Here is a 20,028-nt window from a genome sequence, read left to right on the forward strand (position 1 = left end):
ACTTGTGAGGTAACTCCCTTCTCTTAATGCGTCAGTATATTTATGTCTGCATCTGTAACTTTCACTCCATGCATCTGAAGAAATGGGGTTTTGACCCATGAAAGCTTATGCTCAAATAAATCTGTTAGTCTTTAAGGTGCCACCGGACTCCTTGTTGTCATTGTCAATATAGTGACAATGGAAAGCAAAAGTTAACATTCAGAACTCCCTTCTCTTGCTCCCCTAGAGTTTTACACAAGACATGCTTATTGACACGTCTGCTTCGGAATGCTTATGCACGGCACCACTCACAGCACCAGTCATGGTGAGTACGGCTCACCAGGGAGAAGGGAAATGACGAGGGAATTGCTCAGTTGCATGGAACTATGAGTAAAGGGCAACAGTATTGAATACTGGCACTGTTTTCCATAGGTGATGGTGATTTTAGCTGATATTTCACTCCCCAGGGTAACAAAGGCATGGAGAGCACAGCTGCTAATGGTGTCCTGAAGCCACTCAGGCCAGTATGCCACTAGCCTGTTTGCTGCAATGATGCCTACCAAAGTTATTGCTGACTGGCGTGAGAAAGTCCTACCCAGAGGAAGAAATAAGGTGCCATCCCTAGAAAACTTTGGGAGAGGATTGCAGAATAACACGATGGAAGTTTAATCAAGATCTCAGGAGATTAAGGAGACATCCTGATATACACAAACGAACTGCTCTGCATAATTCTACAGTGGAATGAAAAGCAGATAACTCTACCTCTTGTTGTTGTACCGCTTAGTATGAGTAAATTAATGAAAAGTCAATTGGTGTGTCTTGTTAAGCTGAGGGCACATCATTGTAATTGGAAATACTTTTAAACCCTTACCCAAGGTTCCTTCTGCTGCATCAGGCTTGCCCATGCTCAGCTGCCAGGACTGACTGGACTATAGTGGAGCCTCAAACAGGTCCTGACTCATGTCGTAAATGGACCCCCAGGTCGCATGTCCCCCATCCTCCTGCTCTTCCTTCTCCTCCTCTTCCTCACTGTTCATGGCAGGGGCCTGTGACTTGAGCTCCTCCGAGGTATCCAGAGTAGTCTACGGGGTGGTAGTGGGATCTCCATCAAGAATGGCATGCAGCTCTTTGTAAAAGTGACAGGTCTGCAGCTCGGCACTGGATCGACCGTTGGCCTCCCTGGCTTTCTGATATGCCCGCCACAACTCCTTCACTTTCACACAGCCCGGCTGCTCATCCCTGTCGTACCCCTTCTCTTGCATCCCTGGTGCAATCTGCTTGTAGATGCCCACATTTCTACAGCTGTTCTGTAGCTGTGCCTGCACAGCCTCTTCTCCCCATAGGCCCAGGAGAGAGAATTATCTCCAGGCTGGAGCATGTCTGAAGCGTGTAGCTGGCATGGTCAGCTGGGCAGTTGCACACAACAATGGAAAGCTGCTAGGCGTGCTCACCAAACTGGACAATCAAGAAAAGGCATTTCAAAAATGTACAGGGCTTTAAAGGAGAGAGTGGCCTTCCAGTCTCAGTGAACCCTGGGCAGTAAAGTTCACAACTGTGACCAGAGCCGTCAGTGTTAAGCATTGTGGGACAGCTGCGGGAGGACTGTTTGGGTTGACACAGGTAATGCAGTACCTACACTCGCACTGTGTCAACCTCAGTACAATGACGGCTCAAAGCCACATGGGGAGGTGCTGATATTGCCTCGCTGTAACAGAGCACTTACATCAGTGGGAAACAAATTTAAATGTAGACACGTGCAACTAGATCGACGCAAGACAGCTTGCGTCAACCTAACCTTGTTGTCTAGACCAGGCCTTATTTTCGTATGGAAAGGGGATTAAACTCTGCTAGTAGAAGGCACTTTTATACTGGTCGAACTGCACCACATTAGGCTGGTTGCGTGGGTAGACAATCATTCTTCTAAATCTTTATCACTAATTTAAGCCCACCAAGTAAAGACAGCATGCTTGCTTCTAATCAGATAAACAGTACTGCAGATGAATAGTTTCACTGTATTCCTTAACTATATATTACAAATCAAAGTTCATGTTGCATATGGAAGTAAAAGCAGAGAGATGGGGAAGATACACACGCACACTTTTTTATAAAATATTTGTGTGTAATATCAAGCTCTTTTCAATATACAGAAGGTTTGTTTCCCTGTTTATTATACATTAGAATTTCAAGTATTTTCCACTCTGGAAGACACTGGACAACTGCAGAACTAATAGAAGTACAAGATGATATGTATTAAGTCAGTCAAACTTCAGCAATTGAGAAGGGGAGGGATTTCTATTCAGACTGTTTAAAACTGATTATTTTTGTCATATCTAGTTAACTAAAACACATGAAAGAAAAACTTTCAGTATCCCCAATCCTTCATTTAGGGGGGTTAAATGGAGATCAGTCTGCCTTCTAGAGACGTTTTTGGTTAGAGAACTCACGGGGAAAGATCAAGTTGGGCATTCATGATATTTCTAAGATGCGGGGGGGTGGGGGTGGGGTTGAACCTCAGTCCCTCCCCGTCCCTGTCCCCCATCCCCGTGTCAGGCCTTCTTTTTATATCATAAAGCAACAAGAGAGGGCACAACATTTTCTCAGTCTTTGTAAGTCACCTTTAATGCAAGAGGAACTGAGCATTCTTACTTTGGGCCAGCTGACATCACTGGGCAGCTCTCTTCTGTACAGAAGTCTGTAATAGTACCATAAAGCATATTTATCTGGTTGAAGAAGTCCACAGCTGTAAAGAATTTAAACAGTCAGTTAGCAGTCTGGTAACAGTCTACCAACAATGCAAACTTCATGCAGTTCTAATTACAAAATACCAACTGCTGAACAGGTGTACAGAGTTTTGTAATGAAGCTTCCTCATTGTTAATTGCTTTTTAAATATTACAAAGGAAATGTGGGGCACAGACAAAATAGACAGTTGAGTGGAAATGTTATATTAAAATCCATTGCCATATGATGATTTCTGTTCTCCTGGTTATGAGCCAACTATTAAGAATTTATGTTTAGCCTTTTAAAAACATTGCACTTCATTTAGCAGTGCATTTCATTTAGCATTTGTTTATTTTGGGGGCATGCTTATTACACATTCTGGGAGAGAGCTGTCTGAAATATTTAATAATATTGCACCTTTCGCAATGAAGGAAAACAGTAACATATATAATCTACCTTGGCCAACATTTTTTAAAATAGAGCCTAAATATTTTTTTTCAAAGTTGCTGGGCACCCAGCACCTCCCATTTTAATTTGGGAGGTGCTGGGTACTCAGTGCTTTTTAAAAATCAGGCCTCTTATTTAGGAGCTTAACTTTAAGCTCTTGTTTTTGAAAGTCTTGGCCCCTGTAAGCAATTTATAAAAATAAGCCTACTTTTTCCCCCATTGACTGATCCTGATTGCAGCTGGCACTCTCCATGTTGCTCCAATGCCACCCAAAGGAATGCTTTAGGAGCATATTTTCTCTCAGTTTAATGTAAATTACAGGCAAAATTAAAGCAGGAGAATCAATCACAAGCTGTATTTCATGGAACAAATCTGTGACTGGTAACAGCTAAATACTTCCGGTTCTATGCATAACACTTCATGGGGATAAAAGTTCCATCTGTCTTCCTGCAATTATTCCCATCTGCCTTCCACCCAGGAAGAATCCAGCTACTGTAATAGTCTCTGCTGGAGAGCTCAAGTAATACAAATCCACAAGAAAAGATGATCTAAGATATTTTTAACAAAAAAATGTTGTTGTGAAATTTAGACAGATTCAGCTGCAATTTCCAAAATTTATTATTTCATTTTGTCACTGCTAAATTATTTCATTTTTGGCTGCACGGCTAGATTTGACAACGTGAACAGATGCACAATTAGTTTGGTTTCAGTCTGTCTGCAAAAAGAAAAGGAGTACTTGTGGCACCTCAGAGACTAAAATTTATTAGAGCATAAGCTTTCGTGAGCTACAGCTCACTAATTTGTTAGTCTCTAAGGTGCCACAAGTACTCCTTTTCTTTTTGCGAATACAGACTAACACGGCTGCTACTCTGAAGTCTGTCTGCAGACTCAACAAAAGCACTAAGGGTATTTCTACATAGCAAATAACAGCCCGTGGCAGCATGACTCAGAGTCTGGGTCTACAGACTCAGCCTCGTGGGGCTTGCACTTTGGCACTAAAAAGAGCGGTGTAGACCTTTGAGCTATGGCTGGAGCTCAGGCTCTGATGCCTAGGTATGGGGGTGGACCTCAGAGCCCAAGCCCAAACATCTCTGCAGCTATTTTTAAGAGCTTTAGTGCAAGCCTGAGTCTGTAGACCTGGGCTCTGTAACAGGTTGCTGCTTGCTGTGTAGATGTACCCTTTGAGTAAGTCCACACAGCCGACGTTAAAGCCCTGCTGAGGCTCCAGCACCGGGAAAGAGCTCTCCCAGCGCTGTTAAAAAAAAAAAAACCTCTGCGAGGGGCAGGGCTCCCAGCGCTGTAGCACTGTCTACATTGCCACTTTATAGCACTGAAATTGCATCGCTCAGGGTGGTGTTTTTTCACACCCCTGAGTGAGCAAAGTTTCAGTGCTGTAAGTGGCAGTGTAGACAAACCCTAAGAGACTTAAGACATTCTACTATTTATCTTAGTTGGGCAAGGTGTGTGAAACCAAATTAGGGCCACATCTATGCCTGTGTCATGCTGAGATGGATCCCAAAAATATTCAATTAATACCCTCGTTCAGTCAGCTTGACAAACAAATCACATTCTTGAATGTCATTTGAACGAGTGTTCAGCTAAGAATAAGGCTCTTCCCTCCCAGTGCACAAGTAGCTGAATATTCTATTGACTCATCTTATTGAGCTTATATTGAGCTGTCAGGGTTCCTTCCCCACTCTGAACTCTAGGGTACAGATGAGGGAACCTGCATGAAAAACCTCCTAACCTTATTTTTACCAGCTTAGGTTAAAACTTCCCCAAGGTACAAACTATTTTACCTTTTTTCCCCTGGACTTTATTGCTGCCACCACCGAGCGTCTAACAAATGTAACAGGGAAAGAGCCCGCTTGGAAATGTCTTTCCTCCCAAAATCTCCCCAAGCTCTACACCCCTTTCCTAGGGAAGGCTTGATAAAAATCCTCACCAATTTGCATAGGTGAACACAGACCCAAACCCTTGGATCTTAAGAACAATGAAAAAGCAATCAGGTTCTTAAAAGAAGAATTTTAATTGAAGAAAAAGTAAAGAATCACCTCTGTAAAATCAGGATGGTAAATACCTTACAGGGTAATCAGATTCAAAGCACAGAGCAAAACCTTAAGTTACAAAAAGACACAAAACCAGGAATATACATTTCATTCAGCACAACTGATTTTATCAGCCATTTAAACAAAACAGAATCTAACGCATATCTAACTAGATTGCTTATAACCCTTTATATTAGTTCTGACCTGCATTCCTGCTCTGGTCCCGGCAAAAGAAAAAACACACAGACAGAGAGAACCCTTTGTCCCCCCCGCCCTCCAGCTTTGAAAGTATCTTGTCTCCTCATTGGTCGTTTTGGTCAGATGCCAGCAAGGTTATCTTTAGCTTCTTAACCTTTTACAGGTGAAAGGGTTTTTCCTCTGGCCAGGAGGGATTTAAAGGTGGTTAGCCTTCCCTTTATATTTATGACAGAAGCATTCAGATAGACATTTTTGTACAGACAGCCTTAATTAGAAGATGACATTTACAGAGCTATCTGTTACAAAATGTGGCACTCCCACAAGTACAATCTGCAGAACGCTAGGGAGCACTGTAGGTTTTGCAGTGTTTACATGAAACATCATGCTTAGCCATTTCAGTCTCACTGAACCTGTTATCCAAGGCTGGGGTTGAGCTTGGGGGAGGACAGTAAGAAAATAACTTGCACTGCTCAGTAACAAACCCCCAGTGAAAGGTTTTAACTTATTCTAAAGTGAGTTCTTTCAGGCAATCCCCTCATGGAAAAGGGATCCACACTCAGAACTAAAGGATTGTCAAGGTAAGTACCTGAGGTAGGGGAGAGGACAGAAGAGGTTCTTTAGGCTCCATAAATGACACTTAAGGAAAGTTACTTCATAGACTATATGCAGAGCACACCCAACAAATTCCTGCCAATTATTTTAGTTCATCCGACTTTTCAGCTGACGTAGTAAACACAGCTATAAACTGCATTTTGCAAGCACAATCACAATGAAGCAAATCAGCTCAAGACTGGTGGATCACGTGGTTAGTGCATATTCTTTGGAGAAGCAGTAGCAGCAAATGGCAAGACATCATTCAGGGAGGGGAAGAGGGAGGCAGTCACAGAAAGGGAGGGTTGTTAACACTTGTTGGGAAGAAAACACCTTACATTATTAAAATCTTAATAGGAAATTTTAATATCAAAAGAACTGCAAGCAGATTTTGTATATTGCAGCCCATTTGAACTTTCCAGTCTTCGAGAGCTGTTAATTAGGTTTCCAATCTGCATCCCCCCAAAACCCCACAGACCCTGATGTTTCCTTAAATGCAGACATGCCCAAAACCACACGGGCTTTGAAATTATGACTGTTATTGCTTTGAAGCCCACATTCTGAGTTTCAAAAGGGCATGAAGCATATCTCCCAACGTCCAAATTCATCAGCGTGTGACAAACAAGCACAATGTGGGCCACCTGTTTTTGACACATGTAATGCAGTGCCTTAGCCTTTTAATTTCCCCTTTTCAGTCACAGAGATGACGGTTGTAGTGTTTTTTTTAAAAGCAGTTTCTCCAGTTATGGAAGTGTGTGTTATCTGGTGATTAAAACAAGTAAAGAACCAAGGTTTGTGGGTTTTATTTCCACAGCTGTCACTGTGTCCTGGGGGAAGACATTTAAAATTTTGTACCTCAACTTCTTTCTTCTCTGAAAAAAGGAGACTAGCAGGCTTCTCATAAGGGGGTTCTGAAGCTCATATGTTTACTGCACATGTAGGACCTTTAACCCAATAATTTAAAAATATTTTAATTTTTTTGCCTTTCAACTTCATTGAAAGTTCCCATAATAAAACTATTTTGTAAAATGGATCAGCTATTTAACACACATATGTAACCCACTGCCACAAAACATCATAGAGGTCAAGGTCTGGCAAGATTCAGAAAGGGTTAGGCATTTATATGGATAAGAAGAACATCCACAATTATGTTAAGCGATACATAAACCCTCATGCATCAGCCAACCATCCCACCCACTGTTCAGGATAAGGAAGAAACTTGTATGGGCAATTAACTCCATAATTACCCAATTCAGGGATTCTACCATTTTCCTCTGAATTACCAAATATTGGCCACTGTCACGAGACATGACATCAGATGAGACATTGCACCAATCTGATCTGGCAGGGCAATTCCTAGGTTCCATTTTTCTCCTCCATTGTTCTTCACCCAGCAGTTTTGAAATGTTGCCCTCTCTGCTCTCTCAGACCGAGGCACACTGCTTTACTCTGTACAGGTGTGCCTGCAGCATGAGGAGCACATACCCTTCTATTAGGGAGGGCACACAACATTAGGCCTTCTTTATATATCCTAAAAAGGTAATAAACCCAATGTTTGTCCTTTACAGGCCACTTTTAATAGGCTTTGATGGTGGCAAACTGGAGAGCAACTGAAAGCAGGAGTAGTACAATTGGTATATGAAGCATCCTTGGTAATGATTTAGTCACCAAAATTAGTTTTGCTTTTTAGACAGTTAAAAAAAACTATTCATGCTAAATTTTGTAAAAGACCCATTTCGATGATTCAAATATTCCCTTGTAATGTTGGAAAGTCATACCATAAGGATGATCCTTTGCTCCAGCAGCGCTCTAAAGATCCTCAAAGCGCTGCCGAGGCAAAGGACCATCCGTAAAGCGCTGCTGCAGCAACACTTTAACGTCGCTGCCCCTTCCCCATTGGCAGCCCTGCTGGTGGCAGCCCTGCCCATATGCACCCTACCAGCAGGGCTGCCTACAGGGGAGGCAAAAGGGGCAGGGACATTAAAGCACTGCCGCAGCAAAGGACCCTGCCCCCCCTCGGCCGCTGACGGGTGGGGGGGCAAAGGGAGCAGCTGCAGGGTCCAGAGTCCCGGGCCCTTTAAATTGTCATGGGAGCCCCAGGTGGTGCGGGCCAGGCAGCCTGGAAGGGCTGGCTGGGGATTACTGATTCCCCCAACCCCGCCTCTTCCACCCGAGGCCCTGCCCCTTCCAGGGAACAGAGCCACCCTGACTCAGTACCAGTAAGTCTCCTGAGTTACTTTCACCCCTGACTGCACACCAATGTATACAACACTGTACAACAGGGGAAGCACACCAAACCCCCAAGTTCCTGCCCTGAAGAGTCTACAGTCTAAACGCACCACAGGTAAGAATATCAAAATTACATGGGGCTTACGGTTATTACAGCCAAAACTCTCCATGAAATGTAGGGCTGTAGGAACTTTTGATGGAGGGGGCTGGTTCCCTGAGTGTCTGTTCCATGATGATGGGGCACCAGGAAAGGCAGTACAAAGGAGACAAAAAGAAGAGGCATGTGCAAAATATAAAGAATGGGAGTTGTAGGCAGGGATGGTGTTCAAGAGAACTTTGTAAGTGAGGAGAACCTTGAACGTACTACAGAAGAGGGGAAGCCAATGCAAATATTCAGAGGATGGGGAAAGAAGAAGGGGAAACATGGTCTCACAGCAGGCAGAAAGGATGATAATTTGGGCATCTCTTTTGCACAGATTGAATGGGAAGAAAGAGATAGGAGAAACCGCAAGGATGAACGGTTTCAGAGTAGCAGCCGTGTTAGTCTGTATTCGCAAAAAGAAAAGGAGTATTTGTGGCACCTCAGAGACTAACAAATGTATTTGAACATAAGCTTTCATGAGCTACAGCTCACTTCATCCGATGAAGTGAGCTGTAGCTCACAAAAGCTTATGCTCAAATAAATTTGTTAGTCTCTAAGGTGCCATAAGTACTCCTTTTCTTTTCGCAAGGATGAAGTTATAGTAACCAAGTCAGCAAGTTAGCAGAACATAGGCTAACACCTTGGCAGGAACAGAAGGAAGAGATTAACTTTGGAAATGTAAACAAAAATCTTAGAATTTGGTGAGGGCAGACGAAAGACATTCTACATATATGTTTATAATCTTCACATCTGTTTTAGACTTGACCCTGAGTAGTATTCATCCAAGCAAATGTCTGAAACTCAATGTGGAGAAGCATGTACAGTTGTGAAACACAGCTCTAGCTGGAATCTGAAGGAGTAAAACACCCTAGGATGATAGTTATTTGCTAAAAACAGTGTTGGTGTTCCCCTTCACTATTCATCTAATTCATGAATGCGCATTTAGATTTTAACCACAAAGAGAAGCAATTTGTTTTGGAAAAACCCATAATTTCACCACATGGAACAGAGGGGTTTTTAGCTTGAGCCACTTAGCTACTGTGAATTCTAACAGACACCATGGTTCTGCTATTTCAATTACAGTACAACACAGACTGACCAGTGCATTAAGAACCACACACTGCACAAGAGACAGCTATGCAGTTGTCCTTATCCATTATCAGCCCACATCACTGCCCACCTCATGTAAAAAAGGTCAGTCAACTTACTATTAACTGCGACCCATTCATTTAAATCTTCACCCTCTGGCAGCATAACAGCCATCCGGAGATTACCGCTTCCAAGTGTTGCTTCTGCATGTTTTAACAGCTCATACTGGTGAGACCCCTCCGGAATGTTTTTCTTTGGTTTAAAGGTTTTAGAAGAGCGACTACCACTGCAAAGGGGAAAAGAAAAAAAGATATAAAAGAACATGTAGGAATTGAGGGGAAGGAGAGAGGAGCAGAGAAGTTAAGAATCAGTGTAGCACTAGTGTGAACACCTTTTTCCCCCCAGATTTTTATTTAGATAAAGCAGGATGTTTACAAAAATAAAGAGTTACAAATTACAGAACTGACTTTTATTTGTTAAACAATTGCTCGGAACTCAGATCATTCCTATTTCACTGTATTCTCATCTATTAATATTATTTCAGAACCAACTAGAAAAAGGGGATACCCATCCTACCACCCATCTCATTGCAAATTGGGTCACAGTCAAAACATTAAAAGGCACCTTACTAGAATCAAGATGACCACATTTTAAAGCCACGAAAAAGAAATTCTCTCTCACCTCCCAAAGATTAAATACATAGAGCTGAGCAAATACTGGATTTTTCAGTTAAAGGAGCCAAACAAAAAAAACTGAAAAAAATTCCAGTTTGATCTGAACCAACAATTTTTTTCACTGAATCAGAAGACTTGTAAAAATTTGATTTTGAAAAAAACTGAAATGTTTTGAGTTAACCCAAAAGGAAATTTTTTCAGTTTTTATATTCATTTTGAGTAGACCAAAACGTTTCAGTCCAATCAAAAAAAAAATGAAGTTTTTTGTTTTGATTTCGGCCTTTTGGGGCGTTATTCACCTTTTGTGTGTGTTTAGTTTTAAACTGGCCAGATTCAATATTGAAATGTCATTTCAAAGTAAAAAGTTAAATTGAAACGTTTTGACCCTTTGAATTTTTTTTTCCTTTACCTGCACTATTCCCCCAATTAAGAAAATAGTTTCAGACCCTGAAAAATGCATTTTTTGTTTAAATTTTTTTGCCTAGCTCTACTTTTTTTGTCTAGTTCTCCTAGCTTGGGAGTGACAAGGAAGAATGGAGAGAAGGCAAAACCATTACATTTAAAATAGCCTTTTTCCACAGTGAAAGAAAGTAACATTGAACAACTCTGAGAAAAATACATTTAAAAGCTAAAATCAGCCTGTTCCAGACCAGCTGTAGTTTCACTGTATAGGGGTATACTGTATAGGGCTCACTGAAAATATAGTACACCACGCTGAAGTGGCTGTTATTTATGAAGGTATAACTCTCAGGGTTCTCAGATGATTAAAAACAGTACAGTGGTCATATTAATCTGCCATCAACCTATTGACATGCAAATATTTACCTTCCCTAAAAAGATGGTGTGACACTTGGCTAGAAAGGGTTAAACATCCTGCAAAATAAACAATCCTCAAAAGACATGTGGGGAGATAATGTTTGTGTTTTTGTGTATTTACATATGTATGAGTAGGGTCCTCCAACAATGTTATCAACAATCCCTGTCTATGTTGTATTCTGATAATTCAGAGGTCAAAAGAACATCCTATCATTTAAATGAATTGTAAACATGGGATATCTCTCTATTCATCTCTCTTTGAAATGTAGTGCAAATAATCTGTGAATAGTGGAGAAACAAGCAAATTGCCTTATGTTAATTCTATAGCTAAATACCGGTGATGGACCTCCTTCAAAGTCATGCTAATTACCTTTTGAACTCCCAACTTGTCAGAAGACATGAAATTGTGTAAAAGACCCTTGGATCCTGATTCTGTCATCTCAGATCTGCTTAGGCTTCATCAGGGGAAGTTTGAGTTGGAAGACTGAGGTCCCAGTTATGCTGATAAGCCCTGAATATGATGTTTGGACATTCGACTATAACCTATGAACTATTTCTGAAAGAACTCTTTGCAACTTCAAAGCTCACCATCTATGCTATGAACCTGAACCTCAATTAATTGAACTCATGTTTGTATGTATATTGATCTTTTAACCATACACACTCTCTGTATTGTTTCTTAATAAATTTTAGTTTAGTTAATAAGAAATGGCTGTAGCATGTATTTGGGAAAGATCTGAAACATTCTTTAACCTGGGAGGTAGGTAATGTGTCCAATCCTCTGGGATTGGTAGAACCTTTTCTTTTATATGATGAAATAAGATTTTCAGAAATCATCAGATTTGACTTAGGTATCTGGATGGATGCCTGAGGCTGGATCACTTTAAGGGAACTGTGTTGTTTGGACTTCTGAGTAACCAGTGAGGTAATAAAGAAGCTGTTTTATACTGGTTTGGTAAATCTAAGTATTGGAATATCCACCAGTTTTATGGGGATTGTCTGCCCCATTCTTTGCAGTTCACCCTAATTGAGTGACCTCAGCTGGCGCCCACTGGGATTCCAGTCACAGATGGTAAATCTCACACAGCAGCTCCAAATACACTTTATAAATAATTACTATTGTTTGGATCACTAGTAAAGTATTAAAATATACTTAGCCACAGAATTGCTACTGCAGTGCTATAGTTATAGCTGAGCTGACACTTCCATTTCCAACCCCTATTTCCATATATTTCTCAGAACATTTCTTTATGGATTTTGTGAAGGGTTTTCACATCTTCTTTCAGACTAGAAATTATATTTGGTTGGAAATTTTTATAACAGTTGGAAAAAATTTCTAGGTGGAAAATTCTTGCTTTTTTTGTTTTATACAAATCCAGATTATTTAAAGTTTGTGCTTGGATAACTAAAAAATGGCTTCTTGAAAACTTTAAACTTGGTGTGCATGTGCTGCTGAACAAGCAGAGCCTCAGAAAGAAAATTTGGATAGAATTAGAGGAAATTTAGTTACTTCAGTTTTAAAGAAGAGTAATGAGGCAGCATAGCATTTTAATTTAGAAAATGTTAGAAAAATGCACTGAAGTGTGATGCTCCAAGTATTTGCAGAAGTGAATTTCATAAGAACAGCCAATATGTGGAACCATAAATGATTTCTAAGTGAATTTAGAGCAGGTTTCTGTTGGAAAGAGAAGATAGAGTTCTTTTTGCTTCTAGTGACCAGATGGGGAGAGGGCGGGGAGGGGGAGAAGAAGGAGGAATAAGTTAAATCCAGACACTATGTAGCATCCAAAGCAAACACCACCCAATATTCTTCTCTTGTAACAAAAGCCCTTCTAATTTTTCAATGTATCTTCTGTTCAGGGGTATGGCTTTCAAAATTTTCAAATAGTACAAACTATTGTTATGCAGGTATTTGCGTGTTACAGGAGTCACAAAAAGATAAGACTGCCCACTTCCGAGGCAGGGCCGATGCTTGGAACAATGGTTGTTTAGCTACATTTTCGCCTAAAAGCATTGTAAATCAATTCTCTCTTTTCCTTTGTATTTTCCCCACTTCCCCACTCTGCAGCATAACAGAAAAACAAACAAACATGAAAGATCACACATTTGTTTCTACAAATCCTAAGTATTAAGAAGAAGAGACATACACATGAAAGAATGCAATGAAGGTATGTTTTTAAAGAGTTTGATGAGTGGGGAATTACAGGGAACTAATGTTATGTAGCAATTTGTCACACGTTTGCTAACTGTGTCATTAGGTCTTTTAGCAGCTAAATCTGAACAAGGGAAGGGGAAGAAGCAAGTTACTGAAATTGGAGTTTACTAACTGGTTGCTTAAATTCTACTGAATGGGAAGCCTCTTAAAGTAAGAGAAGAGCTCTTGGATATTTGAACATTTACACTGAATGTGACTTGGGCTTCTAAGCTCTAAATGGTGTTGCACCTCTCTGCTTTTCCTTTCTGTAAAGCTACAATTTTCTTCCTTAAAATCTCCACAAGTGACAACTTTTTTAAAATAATCTGAGATGCATAAAACTAAGACACTTAAATATTTGTCACTCTCCAACTTTTGGCATTAAAGGTGGCTTGCAAAAAATGTATTATTGCCCTTTCTTGCTGCTTTATGATTAATAAAGAAAGTCTGAAGGTAAAATAAGTTTCCTTTCCTATAATTCTGGTTTCTCACAGTAAAGTGTTAGCTTTCTGCTGTTGACTGTTGGATTGTCCCCACCCAAGTTCCTAGTTTGGAAGTAACTGCTTAAAGTTCTTCCTTTGAGCTACGTTCAGAAAATAATTATATAAATTCATGGAGGATAGGTCCACCAATGGCTATTAGCCAAGACGATCAGGGATGCAACCCGATGCTCTTTCCTAACCTCTGACTGCCAGTAGCTGAATCTGGATGACAGGGGACAGATCACTTGATAATTACCCTGTTCTGTTGATTCCCTCTGAAGTACATGGCATTGGCAACTGTCAGAAGATAGGATAGTGGGCTAGATGGACCACTGGTCTGACCCACAACGGCCATTCTTATGTTCTTCTTCTCTTGGTATTATTGGTGGAGCAATATTACAATGAAGTTTCCTGATGACTTTTAACTTGAGCAAGCTGATGATGAGATTCTGGAACAGATAGTTTCTCCAGATCTGTTGGAGATTACCAGCCTTTTTGCAATTCCCAAATGGAATGGAATCATTATCATCCTTATTGTCTGAAGGTCCACTAGAAAGATTTTATATGGACCTTCATCAGGACAAGAAGTGAATTGAAAAGGATAGGGACAGCACATGGGGCATGTGTGTCTTTTTTTCTGGAAAAGTCCATTTTTAATAACAAAATTCTGTATATTAAAAATACATACAATTACCTTGGAACTGTATTTGGGCACAATATAATCATGCTGGCCAACTCAACACATTTGTGAGATGTGGATTTTAAATGTATTCTGGGAGGAGAAGGGGGAATCCAAGTTTGCACTTGAGTCAGCCAGACTTTTATAAGGTTATAAGGCTATAGGAGGTTATAAAAGAACTGTGCACACAGTAAGCATGCACACCACAGCAGCTCTCAAACCCATGGAGGAGTATCCAAAACCAAGTCTGCAAGAACTTTCAGTTTTAATAGTTTAAAATAAATACTTAAGGACATCTGCTCCATCCATTGGAAACAAACTTTCTAGATAGGCAGTAGCCCTGGCTTCAGTGCAGAAAGGAGGAATCCATCTTTGGTACCAAGAAAAACTTATGGCCTTTGTAATGAGGTACTTTGTATCACTACAGAAAGGTCCTACTAATTAAATTGTTCTTGTCTGGATTCAGGAGAGACATGGATGGCTCTGTGATGGCCAGCGTGGAGTGGATCAACTTGACCAAGATATCCAGTTATTATCACTGCAGAGGTTGCCTGAATCAGAATGTTTTGAAGGCTCACCCTCTTTGGATGGAGGTTTTGGTGCTAGCTTGCAGGAGTTCCACTGGTGCCTAGATTTGTAAGAGGGGATATTGGGCTTGTACTTTTTATGTTTGGCTTTCTTTTTCTCAACATTAGGCTCAAAAGAGAAAAATGAGAAACCCTGTTTCCTGTGAAATGATGAAAATAGATGACTGGATCTCAAAGGAGGGGGAGAATTCTCCAATGAAGAGGCAAGAACTTTCTCCAAAGGAGAGTGAAGTAGTATGGATGGGATCCTGTAAACAGGAAATGGAAAATATGGAAAAACCCCAAATGTGATTGGATCAAGAGGAAAGATGACAACACCCAAGTCTTTCAATCAAAGAGGCTGTTGAGGTACAAGAACATCTTGTTTGAGAGGATCAGGGTACAAAACTGGTGAGGGAAGCTAAACCCCTGGGGCACTCCTGAACTGAGCAACTGATAGTTCAGAGGGTGTAGGGAAGCTGGGGATGTATAGAAGGAGACTGTGAAGAGGATCAAGCACTGGTGCCAGAGCCATCCCTTGGGCATGAAGGGCAACAGGAACCTGTTAATGTGGCTCTCTCTGGAATCCCAGAGCTACCACATTTCCTTACCCTGCTAATGACCTTATTTGCTAGCTTGGGAAGCACTGTGGTAGGTTCTGGAGGGATAAGCAGACCTGTCAGGGGAGTCTCAAACCGCAGCAGGTATTGGACACTTTTGTAGTAGCAGCTGGCTGCTACTGCAATTAAGAGTAACTGAGTAGGAACAAGAAACAGGTGGCTCCGATGTAGACCACTTCTAAAATGCATTCAATAATATTTGTGTTTCACCTAGAGCATAAAAGGTACGAGAATCACATCTCAAATAAGATAACTGCTGTTCATGGGTGGAGAGGAGGTGGAGAAACCACTGCTGGAGCAGCCCTCCACCCTCATTAATTGCCAACCAAACTGGGTTCAAACTAATGCAACAGAGGTCAAAAAGGCCTGATAATGGAGTGCTCTCAGGAAAGAAGAGGAAGCTGATGTTCCCTACAGTACGTGGATCTCTCACAAGCTGTACAGTTAACATGCCAACAGGGGGAGTGGCAAGCAAAACATCCCAAAAAGCTCCTGGCAATTGCCTCCGTAGGAGCTCAAATGGACAAGGTACCCTGATAGTAATCACCACAGTGATGGATCCAAAATACAAGAGATTATTAAAATAGGTGTTAAGTGTTAAACAGTGACCAACCATCATTTCCTCTCTCAGTCACTCAGGTTTCAGGCACATGCCGCCAATCATCCCACTATTTCTCCAGTATGGACAAGGAAGCCAACTTCTGATATTCCTAATGTAAACCAAACCAATGCCTTTTGAAAAACAAACAAACAAACAAACAAACAAAACCATCCTTTCAGGTCTTCTTTCTGCAAACGAACAACAACGAAAAAGGGTGGGGAGAGCAAGAATACCTATCCACTCTTTACAGGGTGCCTTCACCCACCTTGGTCTGCAACCCTGGCCAATGTTTTACCAATATAAATGATTAATACTGAAAAACCATAACTGCTGTGACTAATCCGGTGCTTGAGGCAGAATGTACATGCTAGTTATAGACTATGCGACAGATGGATCTCTGTGGGATGTAAACAACTATGGCTTGTAATTTAAGTTACAACGAGTGGATCTTGGCAGGCAGATTTAGAAGCAAAGAACCTAGCTGTCCAAAAGGTATATAAAATTCTTCAGTGTCCCACTCAAAAGGCTTCATCTTTCTGCCGGGGAGGATGGGAACAGACAAAGAAGCGAAGAAATTCAATATCTGATAAAGAGGACAGATGAACTGTTTGCTTTTACATAATCATAGAATAAGTACAAAGCATAGGTAAGGCTTCTGGGACAAGGAACGTGCAAGTGTAGAGAAAAGATGGGGTGTGTGTGGTGGGGGTGAGGAGGCAATCCTAAAAAGGGTCTGCAGCCATACATAGTTCAGGCTGTGAACTCATCAGCTAAGTTACACAGGCCTGTTCAATACCTGGGTGGGAGACCTTCCTTAAAAAAAGGAAAAGTAGGACATTTTGGCAATTCAGTAGGTAGCAGGTTGAGTCAGTAAACTGCTGTTGGTGGGGTGTCTCTTTTTAAATGAAAAAGGTACAGAATTGTAGACTTGAAAAAATAAAAGATTAATCAAGCCCCACATTAGCCCCAAATATGCACCCCTCAACCTCCAAATACATACAATCACATCTTGGTTTCTTCCCATGCCTACCAAGCTGGTCAAAAACCACACTGATAAACATGGTCCATATGCCCATGTGGCTAAATACAATCAATTCCCTGAGTTACAGACCCCCCCACTGCCATTCGCCTATTCCAACCCACAATCTCTGTGCCAACTACACAATCCAATCATTTCCAGACAGCAAGAGATGGCATAATGTAATATTTGTGGGGAGGTAAAGATTCAAAGCCACAAGATATAGAAAGAAAGGAAAATCCAGGACAGTGATCACAAAACGCTACAGAAATATTTATAACGTTGAGGCCGGTTTATCATTCCCATGCAATTGGGAGATTAAACATACAAGTCTTCCAATTGCATTCTTGAGGTCATGTACTGTACATACAGTAGAGTTTGGAGCCGCAAGAACCTAGTACAGCATCTCTACGCCAACCCCCTTCCAGGGCAAGTTTGTTCCATGGCAAACATTTTCTTGTGCTTTGTCCAGTCTTTAAAACGTCACTACTGATACGGTTTTGACTACTTTGACTACTACAGTATTCTCCTACTTACACTAGGACATCCTTTTCTTAATTTCATCGCATTACTCAGTTATACCCCCACACCTGTTTGCCACGCTTAGTAACTTCTCTTCCTCTATGAAATTAAGTAGTCTCAAAATAGCCTGTAAAATCCACCGCCTAAGTCTTTGCTTGCCCACAGTATATATGCTTTCCAAAACTGAGCAACAGGAGGCAACTAAAAATCCAATTCACCCCTTCTATTTGTTATAAATTGGTTTGTGTGAAATGAGATTATAAAAACGCTTATTGTCTCATGTCAGCTTCCCTAAATCCTCAGACACAAATAACCAAGTATATGACTACAGAGTGTTTTGTTTGGTGGCCACCGAAATGATAGATTTATCATCGTCATTGTGCAGGGTGACCAGACGGCAAATGTGAAAAATCGGGGCAGGGCGTGGGGCATAATAGGAGCCCATGTAAGAAAAACACCCAAAAATCAGGACTGTCCCTATAAAATCGGGACATCTGGTCACCCTATCATTGTGCTATCCAAGGATTATATAAAAATAAAGCCAGTTTCTTCCATGTCCCAATTTAAGATTTAAGCTTATTTCATTGTGAGCCAGTATATGAAACTCTCCCTTGCCTGTTTCATTCCCTAAACTGTCAAACTCGGGTACACTACATTTACTCATGGACAAAAGAGAAATAAAAAGAAAAGAAATTTCTCATGCAAATGTAATGCTAAAACTTCCATTTTTCTTTTAAATTAAATAGACTGATAATTGTTCAGTAATCGCAATAAAAGCATCAAACAAAGAATGAGGAACAAATCAAAGTATCACATTCTCCCCAATTTTCAGAGTAGCAGCCGTGTATTTGTCATGGTCAACTTAATTAGTTTCTTCTCAGTTGACCCAAGTTTCTAAAAATTCTTGAGGTTTTAAGTACATTTAGTTCACCTGATTCCCACCTCAAACATTTCTCGAAACATTTCTCAAACAGTTCTATTTTTGGAAATAACTGCAGAGATTCAGCATCCAGATGCAAGATTTATCTACAATTGAGACAGGCAACATGTCTAGTGGAATGTTAGGCAACTGACTCACTAGCCTAAAAAGTCACCAGGCAGCCCAGACCCCTCAACCAAACAAGTTCTTCCCATTGTCTAAGAGTTTCACCCACTTTATTACCTTGGCAAAATCATCACAACATTCCTATGGTCAAGGGCTAACTTCTTCTGAAGTTGCAATTCTATCAAGTCATCCGCTGATGAGAAAGTCTGAATGATAGAGCTGATACCCCTTTTCTCCTAGAAATATGATTCTATAAGCAATATTCTCAGGGTGTCTTGCAAACAAATGCCATAATCCATTAAACCACTTGGATAGCCTACTGTGGTAATCTAGGTTCAGCATCTGATGGAGGTAAAGCTATCATGATCCAAGTACTAAGAATTTAACCTAAATTCTTGCTATCCTTCAATTAACACCGAAAAGGGACTACAAAAAAAGAATGCCTACCTAAAACATCTCACTCCTAAGGGAAAACTCTAGGAAAGGATTGTCAGACTCATTCAGTGAAAACAACCAATTATATTTTAATTATGTTTCACGGGTTGGGTCTTCAGAGTCTAGGCCATCTACTCATTATTTGCAGTAAATCCAGGGAGGTTTGCACAGAGATTGAGGATACTCTATGGCTCTTATGCAGTAACTAAAACTTTGATGGCATTTTCGTCGCAGAGTAACTCATGCTCTTGCTTGGGTGTTGCCTCTACCCAACTCCCATTCACACATACACACAGCCCTCTGACCTGAGTGTGGTAAAGATTTCCTATTTTTCTCTCCTCAACCAGCTTTCTTTAACTGCTTTGCCTCTGAACTATCGTACATGTGCATCATATAGGTCTAAGTGACAGTCCTTAGTGTCTCACTTTTACCTACTTGAAAAAAGTGACATATGAAGAAAATGGCAGAAGGAACATACAATCCTGTCTGGTCCATCCTGGGGCATAGGCTGAAGCCCAAGTGCTGCTTACACTCAGGGTGGTAACTTGCCCACTTTGCAGTGAGGACACACACTAAACCACTTAAGTGCTCGTAGTCCTCCAGTGCCTTCCCACAATTCCTCATATGTGCCCAAAAGGAAGATAAGTTCTCCCACAATTCTCTGGAAAGAATAAGAGCAGCTCACCTTACTGCAGCATTAAGAAAAGACAGTTACCTGTTCTGTAATTGGCGTTCGTTGAGATGTGTTGCTCGTGTCCATTCCACATTAAGTGTGTGTGCTCACCACATGCATTGGTGCTGGAAGTTTTTCCCTCAACAATATCTGTAGGGGACCGGCTCTGGCACCCTCTAGGGTGGCATTTGCATGGCGCGGCATAAGGGGCGCTGCCAGCTCTCCCCACCCTCAGTTCCTTCTTGCCGGAAACTCCGACA

The 20,028-nt window shown here is 41.0% G+C and overlaps 1 protein-coding gene across 1 annotated transcript in view; it reads right to left on the reverse strand.

Moving 5' to 3' along the window:
* The window catches only part of MOB1B (MOB kinase activator 1B), a 74,762-nt gene that overhangs the window by 20,935 nt on the left and 33,799 nt on the right, over nt 1-20,028 (reverse strand). The window contains exons 2-3 of the mRNA XM_038398829.2: nt 9,563-9,729; nt 2,626-2,719 (exon numbers count right to left, since the gene is read on the reverse strand). Of these exons, the coding sequence (XP_038254757.1) occupies nt 2,626-2,719; nt 9,563-9,729 (261 nt within the window). The remainder of the gene's footprint in view (nt 1-2,625; nt 2,720-9,562; nt 9,730-20,028) is intronic.

The sequence above is a fragment of the Dermochelys coriacea genome, chromosome 4 (assembly GCF_009764565.3).
Source record: "Dermochelys coriacea isolate rDerCor1 chromosome 4, rDerCor1.pri.v4, whole genome shotgun sequence".
Classification (NCBI taxonomy): Eukaryota; Metazoa; Chordata; order Testudines; family Dermochelyidae; genus Dermochelys; species Dermochelys coriacea.